General features: G+C 41.5%; 1 protein-coding gene across 3 annotated transcripts in view; it reads right to left on the reverse strand.

Annotated features, from left to right (window-relative positions):
• lrp4 (LDL receptor related protein 4) overlaps nucleotides 1–13497 on the reverse strand; it is a 142460-nt gene extending 128963 nt beyond the window's left edge. For 2 of the 3 annotated variants that reach the window (XM_003214616.4, XM_008104902.3), the window contains exon 1: nucleotides 13186–13496. In XM_003214616.4, coding sequence (XP_003214664.1) covers nucleotides 13186–13255 — 70 coding nt within the window. In that variant the 5' untranslated portion in view covers nucleotides 13256–13496. Of the gene's footprint in view, nucleotides 1–13185 lie in introns of all 3 variants that reach the window. The other variant, XM_062963990.1, reaches the window with a different exon arrangement.
• Between the last annotated feature and the right edge of the window lie 6300 nt (nucleotides 13498–19797).

A 19797-nucleotide genomic window follows, 5' to 3' on the forward strand; every position in this document is an offset into this window, starting at 1 on the left:
GTACAACCACAGATTATAGTTAACCCTATTGAAATGAAAGACTTCTGGTTCAAGAACACTGTAGAACCACACTGGAGTACTTTGAAAATACCTAGAATTTATATAGTTTGTTGGATGTGGATAAATGAAACTGAGGGCATCAATCTTGCAGATATCTTGCTAAACTATATGGTCAGGATTTGATAGTGTTGTTATGTCAATGGAACAAGGTGGAGGGATTTCCTATCTTTGTGTACTCTTAAAAATAACTGGGAGACACTGAACTATTTTCTGGGTGAGATGCATTACTGTGAGAAAGGGAATAGGAAGAAAGTCATATTATGCTAGGAGTCACATACTACCATGGTGTTAAATCTAAACCAGGGATCCTCAAACTTTTAAAGCAGAGGGCCGGTTCACAATCCTTCAGACTGTGGAGGGGCCAAACTATCATTTGGAGGGGAAAAAATGAACAAATTCCTATGCACACTGCACAAGATTTATTTGTAGTACAAAACAACAACAGCAATGAAAACAATTGTAACCAACACAATAGCACAATATTAGCATTATATATATTGAACTATACCACTATACTGTAATATTATATGTAATATATATCATATAATTAATATTATTATATGGTATTATTAGTATTATATTGTATACATTATAATATTATTATCAATATTATATGTATATACAATATATTATATTATTTAAAATGATATAAAATATTATATTATAAAACTGAGGGTGGGGGCCAGGTAAATGACATTGGAGGGCTGCATCCGGCCCCCGGGCCTTAGTTTGGGGACCCCTGATCTAAACCTTATGCTAGTTGTACGTTTGGTTATCGTTTTTTCCTATCTACTATGAAGTGAGTTCTAACTGAATTTCTCTGTATTAATATTGAACTAGGGAAAATACAGTATTTATTCAAATCTAATGCACCATCAAATCTAATACACATCCCAATGTTCAAAATTCTGAAACAAAAAAAAGTATTTGCTGGGGAATGTAATGTGCAGTAGCAAAAGGTGCATTCTTTGTAATGTGGCCATTTGTTGCTGCTTACTTAGAATTCCTTCTTTAAAAACAATTGTGTGGGAACATCAAAGCTTTAAGCAATGAAAAAGAAACCTTTGGTTGCATAGCATTGAGCTATGAGAATTAACATCCCTCAAATAGAAGCTCCAAGTGATCCTGAAGCAGCTTCCCCTATTGCTTTAGCTCAGCATTAAGATTACTGTATTAAACGAATCTAATGTGCACCCTAATTTTGGCAATGTGATTTAACCAAAAAAGTGAGTGTTAGATTCGAGTAAATACAATACTCCTACCGGCTCTTAAGAATTGTGGGAGTTGAAGTTCAAAACGCCTGGAGGTCCAAAGTTTGCCCATGCCTGGTGAAAATGGTAATTGCTTGCAATATAAACAGTCATTGTCATCTCTGTCTAGTCGGATTTTTTTTCTGAAAGTGTTCCAGTGATTCAAGCCCAAACAAGTGTGTGATACAAAAGACAAAATAAGCCTCAGAAGCATGGCCAGTACTGTAGGTGGTTGCTTTCCCACCTTTGCTCATCAAGGATTTAAGAACTGGCTTTCGAAGTAAAATTAACTGTCCCAGAAGCTGTTGCAAACTGATTTAGACAATTTCAACATTACTGATGTATATGTGACAAAGGAAAAGGGCTGGATTTTGAAAATTGCACTCTATTCTCTGTTAAACTTGTGGTCATGCCATGTTACTAATGCTGTAACATTGTTGTAGATGTATAGGATGAGGTTTTACTCCAGAGAAATGATGTAATCAACACAGTAATTTGAAAGAAAATAATGGAACGAGTTCTTGAAAGTAAAATGAAGCAAGTGAAAAGATTCATGAAGCAAAGCTTTTTTTTTCTTAACCCCCTCTCCTCCATTGTAATTTCCATGGGTGATGCTTTAAGGAAACCAGTTCAGGGGTATGATTAATCTTTCCTTTCTGAAAGATACGAAAGCGCCTCTTTAAATATGCTGGCGTTACCTTTGAGCTGGGTTTCTCTTGGCATGCAGCATGCTCATACTGCATTAATTGGCATACTGTATTTAGTGGCTGTCTGCATTTCACACAGATCCTGACAAAGAACACTAATCGCAGCTGTCATCCATGAAGTTAATGTGCCTAATGGTTCGGCTTTTACCATTGGGTTTGCAGGATCATTGGTTCACTGACACGGCTGTTATGTTAGGCGTCAGTCTTCTATGGGATTTTGTTCTCTGAACTGACCAAAGATTGAGCGTTAGGGATATTAATTAAAACCCTCTTCTCAATTTCCATGGAACAAAGTTTGCTGGTGCAGAAGGCAAAAATAAGGGCCATCCCCCACTGCACAACTAGTACTTAGCCCAGAAGTTACTGGTGTGTTCATTTCACATGCAATTAATAAAGGCAATGTGGTGTTTTTTTGTTTGCTTGGATGTAGATGACAGCATACAGTTTGCTGTGCTTTTGAACAGTAGTTCCCATGTGAAGTAGGAAGATGGTCTGTGTATACATGGAGTATTCAATTGTAGTGAATTAAATAGTGGGTTTATTTTCTTGTCTAGTTTTTTTAAGTGAATGCACATGAGAGAATACTCCAAGTAATGCAATGAACTGTAATTCAACACAGTATATAATCCAGTATAATGTGCATGTGAATAGAGCAAGTATGGAAAAGATATGGATGAAAGAGTGTTCCTTCATGAATCCCTTCAACACCAGGTCTCTAATAGAGGCAGATTGGTTTCCTTGCTATAATCTCTTCCCTTTCCCCTCAAGCTACATTCTCATTCTTTCCCCTCATTTATAACTCTTTCCCTATCAGTATTTGTATGGATATATACATTTTAAGATGAGCAATAAAATTTATAGCACCCCCACAGGCACATCGCAGCCTCTCAAACAGATCATTTCCTCCTATACATGCTCCCTCTATGCATTTTTGCAAGGAAAGAAAACAATTCAGCTGTTCCATACTCCTAAGTTTTACTGTTAACTTATCCTTGGATTATGGCAAAATCCATAACTTTGGGCCCAAAACCTCCCCTCAATTTATACATGAGATTGAGTTATACACAAGTATATACACTAAGTAATTATGCTCCATGTCCTGCTTAAAATTACTGAACACTCTTCTGTCAATGTGGGAGAAATTTCTCTGAAAATGCCTACCTTAAATGTTGGCCCATTGGATAAGATCCGGTCACGATACATTTGATGTATTACTCTGGTCTTTCTGCACTGCTTTCCTGTGTTCCCACCCACAGTTTATTTCACCATTCCCACTCTCTGTTAAAACTGCCATAATAAAGAGAAAGCCTTGTTTATTTCATGATCTTTTGTCAGGGTTATATTAATATGAAAGGATTACTCCACATACTGGCACTGATGTGCTTGCCTATTCTCTTTTGAGATGGAAAGAAAGCAAAAACAGTAAAACTGATAAGCTCTTCCTTGGCTTTATTAATTTTATTTGAAGCCACGAGAGGAAGCAGTAAAGAAAATCGGTATTCAACAGATGTCAGAAAGAGTTCTCTATAATATCACCCAAAGATATATTTCTGAACAGGCAAGATAATTTGAGATAGAGGAAAACAGTTTCGACTTTATAAAGAAAAATGGTAGGGAGATGAAGAACTGAAAATGTCCTTCGATGTAGTCTGTGTTCACCCACTAAATGAATATATATAAACATTCAAACACACACACACACATTTAGTGTTTTTTATGTGGCAAATAATCCATTAAAAACCCTTAAGAGAATTGCTTTATAACTAGCTTTCTGTCTTTCACATGTTGACACAAATAGTGTGAGAGAACCTCGGAAGTGCTTTTAATGACATGTGTGCTGTTTTTTTCCAAATAGCCTGCAGTTGGCTGTAACCAAGAGCAGCAGTTAAATAGTGGCCAATTCCCTGCTTCCTAACGTTCAATTGTTTAACACCCATTTTCTGGATTTCTGCAGTTTTGATTTACAGAGAAGCAAACCTTTCTGGTGCCTCTGGGCATCTCTTAAAACCATTAGAACAAGCTCCATTCTTTTCATGTACTCAGCAATTCTCCTCTTTAGTCCAGAGCATACATCTCAATAATGTGCTCCCTGTAAAGGCTTCTGGAAAATGTTTAAGTGGATCTTTTCACACTTGGGGACATTTCCAGATGGGGGAGGATAGAAAGGAGAACTGGCTTAGGAATAGCACTGACTTGCACTGAGCCTTGGCCTGCGTAATGTCCAAATTACCCTCTGTTGCAGAGGGTGTGGTGTTAACCAAGTGGACCCAAAGTTGTCCATGAAAAGTTATTGGAGAAAATTTTCTTTGATAAAGAAGCATTGGTACAAAAGTGCTGTATAATTGATCACTAAGACTTTATTTCTGGTTTCTTTTCCTGGAAAATACCAAAAGGTGCCTTTCTCAGTTCACTGTTGCCTTCTTCAAGGGAGAAACTAGATAGAGGGGGAGAAAAAAGGCAAGGGGACCTTTATTGCTGAAAGATCCATCTATCTTCCCCTTTCCTTCTCATGACTCTGCTTCTCGCAACTCCACTTGAAAGGGCAATGCCTTTGGCAGGAATTCTATTTTTGTCATTGGTCTGCCAAATGGTTCAGTTTCTTTTAAGTCTTTGCCTCTTTCCTACTTCGACTCTTTAAAGTTAAATTGGTCTTGGACAAGTTGTTTGGGGAGGTCTGCTTGGATTGTATTCGAGGTCATGGGAACTTTGTCCCACTTAGTATAGATAAATCTTTATGGTAGATATGTGTTTTGGTTAAATGGCATGTGCGAAAAGTAAAATACTCATTAAAACAGATACAACTTATGCTCATTTTGACAAAGAATATAAAATGGGAATAAAATCAATTCGGGAAAAATTATATATTCCACTCCTCATGCGCTTAGCCATAAAACTTAAGAAAGGATTGGATTCAAAAGCGTCAACTGGTTTGGGAGTAAGAAGAGGGGCAAAAGTTAAAAGATATAAATTTCCCTTGGGGAGAAGATGTGAAAGAATATGACTGAACTGCTTCAACAACAGAGAAAAGGAGAACCAACCAAAGTGTTGGCAGAAAATTGTCTGCTATATAAAAACACTTGAGAAAGATTAAAACTATAAAGCCCAGATCAGTTATAAGATGGCATTTACGAATAACATATTGAAAGGCAAGATGGGCGAACCAAGACAGCAACAGAGAAGAAAAGAATGGTCGAGCTACAGGTTGAAGATAGAGAGAGGGTAGAAAAAAATTAAGGGGGCAAAAATCTAGAAACATTCTTACAGAGGAAATTACATCTACAGTATATGGATGTACATACATAATAACTAGAGGCAGGAAATGCTATGTAAGGTTTTAAAATATTAACAACCCAATTTCTTACCAGAGAGAAGATGACTGAAGGTTGACTTCAAAGAAGCTGGAGAAAGAGGCAACTGGAGAAATAGAGGAGGGGTGCAGATGATTTGCAAGAGGGAGAAGTTGCAATAAGTGTACAGCAGAGGAATAATTGTGCCAGCAATAATGCAAAATTAAAATATGTCTTGTTGCATGCCTTCAAGACATTTCCAACTTATGATGACCCTAACATGTCATTTTTCTTGATAAGATTTGTTCAGCGGGGTTTGTTTTTGCCTTCCTTGGAGACTTGAGAGTGTGCGACTTGCCCAAGGTCATCCAGTGGATTTTCATGTCAGAATCACAGCCCAATGCTCAAACCACTACACACATGCCAGCTCTCTTTAACGGAGCCCTTTATAATTTTCACCTGGTAGGACATTTCCATAAACACAATTTCAAGCTTATTAAAAACCTTAAATTTGGAAGTTCCTTAATTTATATATATTTGGAAATTCCAGTCTGTTTTTCCTCCATATCCTCTGCTTTATATTTTCTCCTAGAAATGTTATCATTTTGTTTAAACTGTCAGTTACTACACCAAACATACATTTTCTAATCGACATTCTAAGATAAATGGGGAAGTGCCAGTTAACATTTCTGCCTTGTTTGTACAACCATAAACATTTTTTTCCATGCTGAAGATCAAACATGAATAAAACCAGACTGAGAAAACACATATAACCTCTATGGAATATGTAGCCTATTTTAGACTGAAAGTATTTGTTATGATTTATTATTAACCACAAATGCCACCTTGCTAAAACTAGCGATACATTTAATTTAGAATTTAGATATTTGACACAAGATTTATCTTGGATTCCCCCACACATCACAGTGGTAAAAGATGCATCTCTACCTTTTAAATTCAAAACAGAATTCTAAAAAAATCTTACGAGGTTATTAAGACTTTGTCTTTTTGAACCTGTGACTATGAACTCAAATTGACCTGTCAGTAAACTTTTAGAATCTTGAAAGTGCTTTAAAGATTAAAAACATTTGCTTCTGCAAAGTGATCCTTTATACGCAACTAATAAACTATGTTCTTCAGTTCCTAGACAAAGAGATTTTTCCATTACTTATACCAATACATGATAAGGTGTAAATTATAAACACATTTCAAGACATTCATCCCTGGCCTATAGTAGATCAAACAATCCCATCAGCTAAAGTAGCAGAAGCAACAAATGAGAAATCAGAGACACAAAGATCTACAAGAGCTTCCCTTAGTCATAAACTCAAAAGGAAAGATGAAGAATAGAATCTAAACGTTTTCCTTCTTAATGGGTGAAATAGAAATGATCCAGTCTACAGAAGGTTTCATTGTAGTTTGATTTTCTAAAAACGTTTGGCTCAGACAAAAAACTGCAGTCTTGAAAAGCAGTTAAGAAATGCACTAAATTATCCCTTATATAATAAATTTTGCATGTTAGCAAAATTATCTGGAACTCACCTTGTACTTCAAAACACATTGCTCCATTCAGGGTGCATCTATACTGTAGAATTAATGCAGTTTGACACCACTTTAACTACCATGGCTCAGTGCTATGGAAATCATGGGAGTTGCAGTTTCTCTGGCAAAAGTATTATTTCCTCACCAAATTACAAATCCCAGGATTCCATAGTATTGAGCCATGGCAGATAAAGTGGTGTCAAACTGCATTACTTCTACAGAGAAAATGTAATCTAGGTTCCTTTTTCTTTGTTGACTCTTTACAGTCTATCCCTCACATTTGTGGGTTTAACTTTTGTGGATCTGATTAATATATATGTTCTCTCTTGGTCTCTAGCCCCTTCTAGACGAATCCAGGGTCAACTTCCCCGGAGGACATAGACATATTATAATACACTAGCTGTGCCCAGCCACACGTTGCTGTGGCGAAGTCTGGTGGTATGGGAAATAAAGTATTGAGGAATTGGTGGTAGTTAAGGTAAAGGGTAAAGGTTTTCCCCTGATGTTAAGTCCATTATAAATGGGTTATATAGCTGTGTGGAAGGGCCTTGAGTCTACACTGCCATATAATCCAGTTCAAATCAGATAATCTGATAATTTATAGGCAGTGTGGAAGAGGCCTAAGTGAGGCCTAACTCTGCCTGTCCCCTGGGCTGAGTGGGTTACTAGGAGACCAAGTGGGCAGAGCTTAGCCTTCTAACTGGCAGCAATTGGATAAAAACAATTATTCCTCTCCCTCTAATTAGGGCTTTATTTTTCTTTTCCTTTTGTTGTATAAACATAGAGGCATGGATGAGGGGTTGTGCTGCCAAGTTTAGTGTTTCTGAGATGTGTAGTTTTGTTGTTTTGTCCTAGGCTGAAATTTCATTACCCTTATATATATATATATAGATTATCAGCTTCTACCAGTTCTCATTTTCAGGATTCCAGTCAACTGGACAACCCTCCTTCAAACTACTGCATTCCACTTAGCCAGGTATATATTTTCCATTTGTTATCAATATGCACAATTTTATGGCTACTAAGAACATAATATCCTCATTGAGCTCCTTCTGGGGAAGTGTGGTGCCATGTAAGATTTCTTTGTGTTGAGGAGAGTATACAGTAGAGTTCTCAATCCGACACACCGTATTATCCGACGCACCGGTGTCTCATCCCTCCCGGCAGGTGCCCGGTGCCGCAGACTTTTCCCTCCCGGCAAGCAACGGCTTGCCGGGAGGGATAATAGGGCCTCCCTATTTTCCAACAGTTTTGGTTCTCCGACATTCAGCCCGCCCATTTATGTTGGAGAACCAGAACTCTACTGTATCTGCTAAACTGGAGTTCACCCGGGCATGCCAATATCCTCCTCTTGATTTTTGATTTTGACTTAAAATGTGATTGTGGCATCACCTGAATTTCCCAGTGGGGGAAAAGCATGTAAAATATAACAGCTAAAAACACATCTCCAGGGAGGCATGTAAACCCCAGTTGCAAAGATGCAGACAGACTGATGGTACCTGGATAGGAGCAGGCCTGACTCTTTCAGGGGAATTATCAGGGAAAGAAATCAAATTCAACATCCACTTGGCTGGAGGTCTCTTTCCAGGTACACCCCTTTACTTTCATTTGTATATGATTTGTATATGATTCCCATTAATTCTTGTGAGGAAAAATAAAATGCAAATATCAGCTTTACTTCAAAACCAACAGACAACTCTTGCATGACAACACGTTGTGAAATTTAAATCTTCCCCCAAAGTACTCCAGATGTTGCTGAACTACAACTCCCCCAATTATGAGGAATATAGGGAGTTGCATGCAACTACACTGAGAGGGCCGCATAATTCCCACCCCTGCCACACGGAGAAGCATAACTATAACAATCTGCTTTTCATATCCATGGATTTCATCATCCACTGATTTTTTTTTAAAAATGAGTGGTTTTTATTCAAAAAAGCAAACTTTGATTTTTGCCATTTTATTATGCTATTATATACAATAGGATGTGAGCATCCATGGATTTTGGAACCAACAACAACAACAACAACTTTATTCTTGTATCCTGCCACCACCTTTCTGAAGGGTCTCAAGATGGCTTACACAAGGTACAAAGTGCCTAAAAACAGAACATAAATAGACACAATATAAAATACAACTTTATAAAACATATAAGCATGTATAGAACATAAAACTCTGATTAAAATTCAGATTAAAACAGCACTCATCAATCAATGGTAGTTAATGTAAGCATGGCCAGCTGTAAACAATAGGGCAAGGGAATGGGAATAAGTGCAAAACTATAACCATGGGATGAGGGTATAGGATGAAGTGCAAGGCTGCATAATAACAATAATAATCTCAACCAATGCCAATGACCCACTCTACATATCAAATCTAGAGAATAGTTAAAACTGAGCACTTCCATTAAGTAACCCTAACAAGTAATTATGCAGTCTGAGTTCACCAGGGTGTAACTTCAATAAGCACGCTCAGGATCACAGCATTAATACAGCAAAAAGAGTTTGCAATCCAAAAACAAAGGCATCAGTCCTTACATGAACACTGAACCTATTTAAGCATTAATGTATGGATGCTGTGTTAATTTAACCATACATCCAAGAATCTTCCCCCAGAAGTAGGAACTCTATATTTCTTGAGTCAACCTGGCACACAATTCCTTCTGTAGACATCAACACGCTGCCACTTACAAGCAAGCATGACAAATGACCTGCACTTTACAGCAAACCATCCCCCATACAGTCATTAACTGCCAGGACACATTAACTAGAAGCACCTGGGCAAAAGCCAAAAAAAAATTCCACCCCGTCCTCTCACTAAGCAGCGATCCAGCAGCTCTCGCCTTTAAAGTTTTTCTTGTTGGGTCAAGAATCCTTTGCTTAGCAATAAAAGACATGAAGGAATAGCTCTATGTAGCATTTTCAAACTATCCTCCTACCATCTCAGGGCTGTGTGTAAGTGCAGCCAGGAGTCTCTGATTAGAAAGGAATTGTTTAAGCTAAACACGGGCCCCATTGTGCCCCCAGGCCAGTGCGGGCGAACATGATGATGGGAGCCTATAGGTCTGGAAGAGAAAACTTCCTCCAACGTACAATCAGCATCTGGAGAAGCAGGTGGATAAAATTACATGGCAGCAGCCAAAAGGAGGAGAGAAACAAAACAAGAAGATGCACTTCTGCCAGTTGTCTAACTTCCTTCTATAGTAAATGCTAATTCATAAACAGCAGCAGATGCTTATCTCTTGCGCCAGGAAAAGTTGTATTACTGTTACTCTACAGACGTTTATTTAGCACCAGTTTTATGCACTGATTTCAGAACCATAATTATTTTTGTACATTGAACTGAAAATTGCAGCACAGCAGAAAAATATTACAACAGAAATGAAAAATAACGGAAGTAGATTTGTGGGTCTGACTTTTATGGATTTGATTATGAACAGATTTGATTCACATCTTCTCTCTTGGAATTTATAGGTCTTCCAATGTGACTCTATGGCAGGCATGGGCAAACTTGGGCCCTCTGGGTGTTTTGGACTTCAACTCCCACCATTCCTAACAGCCTCAGGTCCTTTCCTTTTCCCCCTCAGCCGCTTAAGCGAAAAGGGGCCTGAGGCTGTTAGGAATGGGGGGAGTTGAAGTCCAAAACACCTGGAGGGAAGGCCCAAGTTTGCCCATGCCTGCTGTATAGTCAACTTCAACATAGAGATTTCTAGAGATAAGACTTATCTGGCCATCTCTAGCTTCTCCGGTGCGACACTGTGGCCAGTTCCAGTAGAAGCTGAGCACAGCATTGTGCTGAAATACCTCAAAATTCCTAAAGTGGTATTCCCTCAGGTAAAAAAAATAGCAATTTCTTTATGTATGGCTTTTCACTTTCACTAGGGTCTTGTGCCCCCAACCCAAGCAAGTGTAAAGGGCTGGTTCGAGTTGTTTTCTTCCTTAGACAGTCACTTGTCCATTTCTAATATTTGACATCCATGTGCAGGCAGCACCCAAACAAGTACCACATCTGACAAAGGAGAGAGAAATGGAAGAGCTACATTTCCACCCAACTCAAGCTGTACCTTTAAGGGGTTTGTCTAGTAAGGAGAGCAGCTGCATTCCTGTTGAGGAAAGGGCTGCTGTCCCAACATGCAACTGAGGCTAGAAATAACCTGCACACATACAACCTCCCAGCACTGAATCCAACAATGCCAAAGCCGCTTGCTCTCTCTCTCTCTCTCTCTCTCTCTCTCTCTCTCTCTCTCTCTCTCTCTCTCTCTCTCTCTCTCTCTCTCTCTCTCTCTCTCAGTCTGCTCAGCCACAACAGAGAAAGTCACAAAGGGGGAAACGGGAAGAGAAAGAAAGGGATACAGAGGAGAGGCAGGATAGAAAAGGACTAAATTTATTAGATGAACTTCAGAGGAAGAGGAGGGGGTGGGCACAGATGCATCAAAAAAGAAGGGAGTTTTTTTTAAGGGGGGGGGGTATGTTTCAAGGCATGAATACACTGAAGGAAGTGGGGTTTCTTTTTTTCCGGCAGTGGCTTTGTAAGGATCCGGCTGGGTCGCAGGGAAAAGGCTTTGAAAGCTGTGACAAGAAAGTTGATCAATGGCTCGGGCAGGTCCAGCGCATATGAGGAAAGAAAACAGACGGCCCCCACAGACAGACAGACAGACACCCCTCCCAAGGAGGCCAGGCAAAGAGGGAGGGCAGAGAGAGAGAGAGAGAGCAGGTACGGAGCTCGGCGGGGCGCCCCATGGGCTGGCGCCAGGAACTCGCCAGCACCTCTGGCAAAGGAGCCTCGGCCGACGCCTTAATTCGAGCCAGAGAGCCTCAGGGCTTGGCCCCATCTTTTTTTGTTTTCCACAATGAGGAGACAGAAGGGGCCGTGTCAGGACTCTGGAAATGCCTGGCGCACCAGCAACACGGGCACATCAGGAGCTCCCTAGCGCTTGAGCACGTGCAGAGTGTTTTCTTCCTGGAAATTCATGCAGTGGGTTGCTGTGAGTTTTCTGGGTTGTATGGCCATGATCCAGAAGCATTCCCTTTCGCCCACATCTATGGCAGGCATCCTCAGAGGTGTGAGGTCTGTTGGAAACTAGGAAGGTGGGGTTTATACATCTGTAGAAAGTCCAGGTTGGGAGAAAGAACTCTTGTCTGTTTGAGGCAGGTGTGAATGTTGCAATAATTAATCACCTTGATTAGCATTGAAAAGCCTTGCAGCTTCAAAGCCTGGCTGATTCCTGCTTGGGGGAATCCTTTGTTGGGAGATGTTAGCTGGCCCTGATTGTTTCCTGTCTGGGATTCCCCTATTTTCAGAGTGTTGTTCTTTATTTACTGTCCTGATTTTAGAGGGTTTTTTAAATACTGGTAGCCAGATTTTGTTCATTTCCATTGTTTCCTCTTTTCTGTTGAAACTGTCCACATGTCAGGAGAGAATGCTTTTGGAACACAGCGATACTGCTCAAAATACTCACAGCAACCAAGCAAGTGAGGTTTATATATCTGTGGAAGGTCCAGGGTAGGAGAAAGAACTCTTGTTTATTGGAGGCAAGTGTGAATGTTGCAACTGATCGCCTTGATTGGTATTGAAAAGCCTTGCAGCTTCAATGCCGGGCTGATTCCTGCCTGGGGGGATCCTTTTTAGGGATATCGGGACCTTCCACGGATATATAAACCTGACTTGCTTAGTTTCCAACAAACCTCACCACCTCTGTGGATGCCTGCCGTAGATGTGGGCGAAACGTTCAGGAGGGAATGCTTCTGGAACATGGCCATACAGCCCGGAAAACTCACAGCAACCCAGTGATTCGGGTCATGAAAGACTTGCGAGAACACAATCCATGCAGTGCCCTCAAAATCCCACTCCTGAATGAAAAACAAAGGAGGGGGGGGGGCTGAGGCGGGATGGGAGGGTTCTGCAAAAGACGAACAGGTGAGGGGGGCTCCTTCCAAACACATGGGTCAGGAACCTGCTTTGTTCCCAAACGCTTTGTGAACAGAGTGGGGGAGAAGGGGGCTTCACTTGGGACAAAGCAGGGAGCATCCGTTATCTATAGGTCTCTATCTCAGGCATGGGCAAGTTTGGGCCCTCCTGGTGTTTTGGACTCCAACTCCCACCATTCCGAACAGCCTCAGGCCCTGAGGCTGTTCGGAATGGTGGGAGTTGGAGTCCAAAACCCCCGGAGGGAAAGGCCCAAGTTTGCCCATGCCTGCTCTCAAAGCTCCAACTCCCGGGATGGAAATGCGCCCTCTCCGAAGCAACGCGGAAAGAGTGCTTCTGAGCACGTGCTGAGCGCCTTTGGAGGGGGAAAAGATGCCCCAGGGGAGGGGGCCGAAAAGAGGGTGCTTAGCTTACCTCTCCCGCAGCCCAAAGCTCCGAGCTGCAGCAGGAGGACCAAGAGGCGGACCCTCCCGCGCTCCCTCATGGTGGTCCCGGGCTCCCTTCCTCGCCCGGCTTCTCTCCTCCTCCTCCTCTTCCTCGCCCAGGCGCCAGGACAGAGCGGCCCCGCTGCTGCTGCTGCTGCCTCCTTCCTGCCTTGCCTTTGCGCCCCAACCTCTGTCTCCGTCGCGGCAGAAGGAGCGCGGGGCTGGCTTCGTCTCTCTCTCTCCCAATCTCTCTCTGTCTCTGCTCCGCCTGCCCCGCTGCCCTTCTCTCCCCTCCCACTCTGCCTCCCACCCGCCGAAACGGCCCGGCCTTCGGAGGAGGAGGAGTCCCGCGGGGGCCTCCTCCGCCTCGCTGCTCGCCCAGAAAGTTTCCCAGAGGGAGAAGGCGCCCGCTCTGCGCGCCTCACCCACGGCGACGAATCACAGCCGCGCTCCTCAACACACCGAGGAGATAGTTATTATTCTACTAGCTTGGAGACCCAAGTTATTAGAAGAAGGCATTGTTTGTTTTGGGATGTTAGGTCATATAACTTAAGTTTGGTCCAGACCCGTTGTTGGCTGGAACCCAGTGCGATCTGGATAAGGGTGAACTACAACTCCCAGATTCCCAGGGCAATCACCCCCAAACCCTGCCAGTATGCGCAGTTGGTCATGTTGGGTCTGTGTGCCAACTTTGGTCCAGATCCCTCCACAGCTGGGTTTAGGGCTCTCTGGATAAGGGTGAACTAAAACTCCCAGAGTCCCAGAGCAATCACCCCCAAACTCTGCCAGTATTCGCAGTTGGCCATGTTGGGTCTGTGTACCAAGTTTGGTCCAGATCTGTCAACAGCTGGGTTTAGGGCTGTCTGGAGAAGGGTGAACTACAACTCCCAGGTTCCCAGAGCAATCACCCCCAAACCCTGCCAGTATGTGCAGTTGGTCATGTTGGGTCTGTGTGCCAAGTTTGGTCCAGATCCTTCCACGGCTGGGTTTAGGGCTCTCTGGATATGGGTGAACTACAACTCCCAGATTCCCAAAGCAATCACCCCCAAACCCTGCCAGTATTCACAGTTAGCCATGTTGGGTCTGTGTGCTAAGTTTGGTCCCAGTCCATTGTTGGTGGGAGTCATATATCAGTGAAGGTACTGCAAGTCCCATCATCCGTAGCAAATCTGGTCAGATCCATCATGGCTGGGTTCACAGTGCTCTCTGGATGTACATCAAGTACAACTTCTGTAAATCATGATGAATTCTCCCCAAACCTCTTGGTCAGTTGCTGATCAATTCCTCTGTTAACTGTGTGCCATAGGAGAGGGTAGGAAAGGGTTAAGGTAGAGGCAATGGGCAGGGTCATGCAAATTAAGGAACCCTGGGATGTCCATTCTGGAGGAAAAACAGAACATCTAGGATGAAATTGTCCCACATGAAAGCCTTCACTTGGGTGGGGGGTAGTATGGTGGGCTGTATGGTGTTTGTGGAGGGCATTGTCAGGGGTCTTGTACATGTACACGGCACTCTCTATAACCTGCAGTGTCATTGGAGGGAGGGCCATTGGTGTCTCCTGAGTAGTGGGAACTATAGCTATTTGTGGAAGTGGGAATGTGTCTATGTAAGTGAGCACTCCAGCCACACACATACATACATATTTTCACTTTTATTATGTTATGTATAGATGTATAGATTATATGTATAGATATAATATAATATACTCTATTACATTACATTACATTACATTACATTACATTACATTACATTACATTGTGTTCTCCTTTTCCCCAGCTGGGCTGTGGGGAAAATGTTCACACTTCTCTATGGAATGCCTTCCTTTCCTTCAAAGAGTATGGCAGTTTTAGAGTTGGAAGAGACCTCAAAAGTCATCCAGTCCAACCCCCTGCCATGCACAGTCAAAGCACCCCCGAGAGATAGCCAGCCACCCTCTGTTTGAAATCCTCCAAATCTGAGGCAGAGAGTTCCACTGTTCTTATGACACCCTTTCACATATTTATACATGGCAATCATGTCTCCTCTCACCCTTCTCCTCTCCAGGCTAAACATACCCAGCTCTTCAAGACGCTCATAGGGCATGGTCTCCAGACCTTGGATCACTTTAGTTGCCCTCTTCTGGATACCTTCCCACTTTTCAATATCCCTCTTGAATTGTGGTGCCTAGAATTGGACGCAGTATTCTTTGACATCACGTGAACTGCCAGGGCTCAGTGGTATGAGATCATGGGATTTGTCATTTGGTGAGACACCCTCACCTCTTTGGTGGAAGGGTTTCTGATCTTTCCTTGCACAGTAACCCCTTCTGAAACTTTAAAAAAATCTGAATGCAGTTTGACATCACTTGAACTATGAACTTGGCTGTGGAGCCCTAAGAGTTGCAATTTTAGAAGGCTTTTAGCCTTTTCTGCAGAAGAGTCTTGGTGCCTCATGAAAACTACAACTCTCCATCGCTCCATAGCTTTGAGCCGTGGAAGTTCAAGTGGTGTCAAACTGCATTAATTCTGCAGTGTAGATGTACTTTGAGACAGATAAAAATTCTTTTTCATTTAAGGTGCCAAATATGTTTGCTACAGGTGACTCCTTTTCAACTTGTCTTTCCTAACCTGTCTTGGATTTCTCCCAAATGTACACATATCTGCCATCTATTTTCTCTAATGTAGTATGGGTGAGAATCAAGAAGTGCTCCAGAAATGGTTAAACTGCAAATCCCAGCAGCATAGCAAATGATGAGGACAACAACTGGAGGACCACACCATTCCTACCCACTTCCTGAAAGGCTCCAGAAAAAGGATGAGATGTAGCACAAAGGTATGCAAGTGACAAACAAAATAGAAGGGAATTTATGTCACCTGCCCTGCCTTAAACAGAAGACTAAATACTCTTTTTCATTTAAGGTGCCAAATATGTTTGCTACAGGTGACTCCTTTTCAACTTGTCTTTCCTAACCTGTCTTGGATTTCTCCCAAATGTACACATATCTGCCATCTATTTTCTCTAATGTAGTATGGGTGAGAATCAAGAAGTGCTCCAGAAATGGTTAAACTGCAAATCCCAGCAGCATAGCAAATGATGAGGACAACAACTGGAGGACCACACCATTCCTACCCACTTCCTGAAAGGCTCCAGAAAAAGGATGAGATGTAGCACAAAGGTATGCAAGTGACAAACAAAATAGAAGGGAATTTATGTCACCTGCCCTGCCTTAAACAGAAGACTAAATACTCTTCGTCGTCCCAGCTAGAGGGCACCCAGTCTGCCAAGGAGATTTACTTAAAAATGTTGACATATCAAGTTTTAATTGATTCACTTGGGTCTTTTGCAGCTGGGATTAACAATATTGGATTTAGGCCTGAAGCGGCATTAGAAGGATTTGGGGAGATCATCCAGTCTTTGTCTAGTAGCCCCTTGTTCAGTGCAGTATCTGCAGTGTAAGATGTACCACAACAACTTGCCCACACAGTGCTATTGTAGCTTCCAGGGCACTGCACTTAAAAATACTACACAAAAGCAGAAATTAGTAATTTGGACACTGATTTGAGATTCTCAAGAAAGCTCCAGCAGCCCCAGTCATCAAAGGCCAGTTAACATATCATCCCTGGTGTATCTTAGATATTCTAAAAATTATTTCATCTGTATAGCAGTCCCACTACATTTGCAGTTTTGACTTTTGCAGATTTGATTTAAAATGCTGTTTTTAGATATCTCTAGATCCTTCAATGCACCTTGATAGTCATGCGCCAGATAGACCTGGAGATTTCAAGAGAGAACAACTCTTTAATAATCTCTAGGTCAGTGATTCTCAACCTGTGGGTCCCCAGATGTTTTTGGCCTTCAACACCCAGAAATCCTAACAGTAGGTAAATTAGTTAGGATTTCTGGGAGTTGTAGGCCAAAAACACCTGGCGACCCCAGGTTGAGAACCACTGCTCTAGGTCGTCAAATGTACTTCTATGGTCATCTTCCAGTGGAAGATGACTATATGGCCATGCTGGAAGACACAGAAATTCCTAGAAATGTGTTCTCCAGGTGAAAAAAAAATGTGATTTGTTTGGGTTGCTGTGAGTTTTCTGGGCTGTATGGCTATGTTTCAGAAGCATTCTCTCCTGATGTTTCTCTCACATCTTTGGCAGGCATCTTCAGAGGTTGTGTGGTCTGTTGGAAATTGGCAATTGGAGTTTATATATCTGTGGAAAGTCCAGGGTAGGAGAAAGAACTCTTGTCCATTTGAGGCAAGTGTGAGTGTTGCAGTTGGCCATCTTGATTAGAATGGAAAAGCCTTGCAGCTTCAGTCTGGCTGCTCCTTGCCTAGGGGAATCCTTTGTTGGGAGGTGGTGATTTGTTTACAGTATTTGTGTTTTTTCACTTTCATAGTGGAGGTGGCTTTGTCCCAGCTACTGCAAACATGGAGAGCCAACTGTATAATTATATTTCAGAACTGACAAAACGTCTTCTGAGTATTCCTTGCTTTTAAAAACCCTACTAAATTAATGGTGCCATCAGAAGTCAGCAAAAAAATTGCAGGTGTCCACAGAGCCACAAAATATGTGAATAACGGTGAAGACTCAGGACAAGTTCTTCAACTTTTTGCTGCTGGCAGAATGACAGAGATGAGGAGTCCCTTATAACAAAGCCAGCTGTTGCCTCTGAAATCTAGCATCACACAATGGTTTATTGCACTTATGAAACCATAGCTTCCATGCTACAGTGTTTAGGGTGTTAGGATTCAGAGGGACCTAGATTCAAACACTGATAAATTATTAAAATCCTGTATGATTACCTTGATTTCATCAATCTCTTTTTTCTGCTGCGTCTCTCTTATAGAATTGTAAAAAATCGTTGGTTTAAGTTTTTGGTAAGGAGAGAAATGGAATAGAAATGTAATAAACAAATTCAACGTGATAAACATCAGTGCTGGAGAAGCCAAAATTCCCTTTAAGAAGCTGCATTTTATTAGTGGAGACTTCTGGTCTGCATTTATAATAACAAAAGAGCATGTCTGCATGTGCGTAACTGTCTGTTGCAGCCATAACTCATTTAGAGATCATACTAGATGCTACAAAATTTGACAGAGTATTATTGGTTTCACTCTGAATTGCAGTGCTAAATTTCATATAAACATTCTAACTGGGGGGCTTACAAAAAAGAGTGAGCAGTTATAAATCATAATGAAATCATTTCAGAAAACACCACAATGGCATTTTGTTGTCATCCAAGTGGCAATGCCAAAAGGGCAATATTTTTTGAAGCCAAAAGGGCAATATTCCAAAGGAAGAAAGCTTCCTGTAATAAAAAAATGAAAGGGGTGCTGCTATAACTAATTAGGATATATAATTGTTAAAAAAGGATTAGAAAACAGAAAAAAAGTCTCTCTGAATCATTTCTGCTAAGCCTCTTGAGACAAGTGTGGGTGGGAAAGGAGGGAAGCTGAAGAGAGCTATGCCCCCCCCCACAAGATTCTTGACCTTTTTTTTAAAAAAAAAAGTGTGAGAAAATGGGAGAGGATCTTTTGAGGTATTGCTGGTGAGAGTCCTGAGATTTTTGTGTGTGTGTGTCAGGAGTGACTTTAGAAACTGCAAGTCACTTCTGGTGTGAGAGAATTGGCCGTCTGCAAGGATGTTGCCCAGGGGATGCCCGGATGTTGGATGTTTTACCAACCTTGTGAGAGGCTTCTCTCATGTCCCCACATAGGGAGCTGGAACTGACAGGGGGAGCTCACCCGCTCTCCCTGCATTCAAACCGCCAGCCTGTCAGTCAGCAATCCTGTTAAACCCACAAGGGTTTAACAGGAAAACAGGAGGCTCAATTTACCCTTCTGAAGTGCTGGGTATGGATTCAGGCACCACTACAGTATTTATGTTTCAGATAGTCCCAAATACACAAAACAGGAAATTTATTTGCTGGAAGTATTTCTGTGAGGAAAGTATCCTGGGAGACCCAAATGAGATAAATGGAAGCTGGAATGACATTAAGACTTTCCACCTGTTTGAATTCTAGCATCTTTCAAAACAGAAGTAAAATGCAAGTGTGTTAATGTGTTCTTGATTTTTTTTTTTACTTAAAATTCCTTGATATTTAGAGTACTTAGTAGACAACTGAAAAAACTGGTTCCAGACAGTGGGATTAATCATAGATTGACTGACTGGCACAGTAATAGGCAACTTTGAATACTCTTAATAGCTAGTTAGCCACAGAGAGAAGCAGTTCAATTGCCATAATCCATGTAGATTCTCCCTCACATACAACAGCACTCCATGTTCATGGAAAAACAAACATTCATTTTTCAAAACAAAAAGCAATCCTATACCACTGCAAAGATTGACAGATTTATTGTGACATAAAGGTTTTTTTTTATAGATTAGAGCCTACTTAATCAGATACACACAATTTTATCTTCAGTTGACAGATTTACCTGGTTACCAGGCAAGGAAAATATTTTGTAAACAGTGGGTTCAAAAGGACACGAAATCTGTGCCAAGATCTCTTTGTGAAATTTCTGTGCTAATGGACCCAAGATAAGAACAGGTGACCCATTCACAACAGTGGTGATAATGTTATCTTTTAGACTTCAATGTGTGAAGTTAGCACCTACAGAAGTTAC

The sequence above is a fragment of the Anolis carolinensis genome, chromosome 1 (genome assembly GCF_035594765.1).
Source record: "Anolis carolinensis isolate JA03-04 chromosome 1, rAnoCar3.1.pri, whole genome shotgun sequence".
NCBI lineage: Eukaryota > Metazoa > Chordata > Lepidosauria > Squamata > Dactyloidae > Anolis > Anolis carolinensis.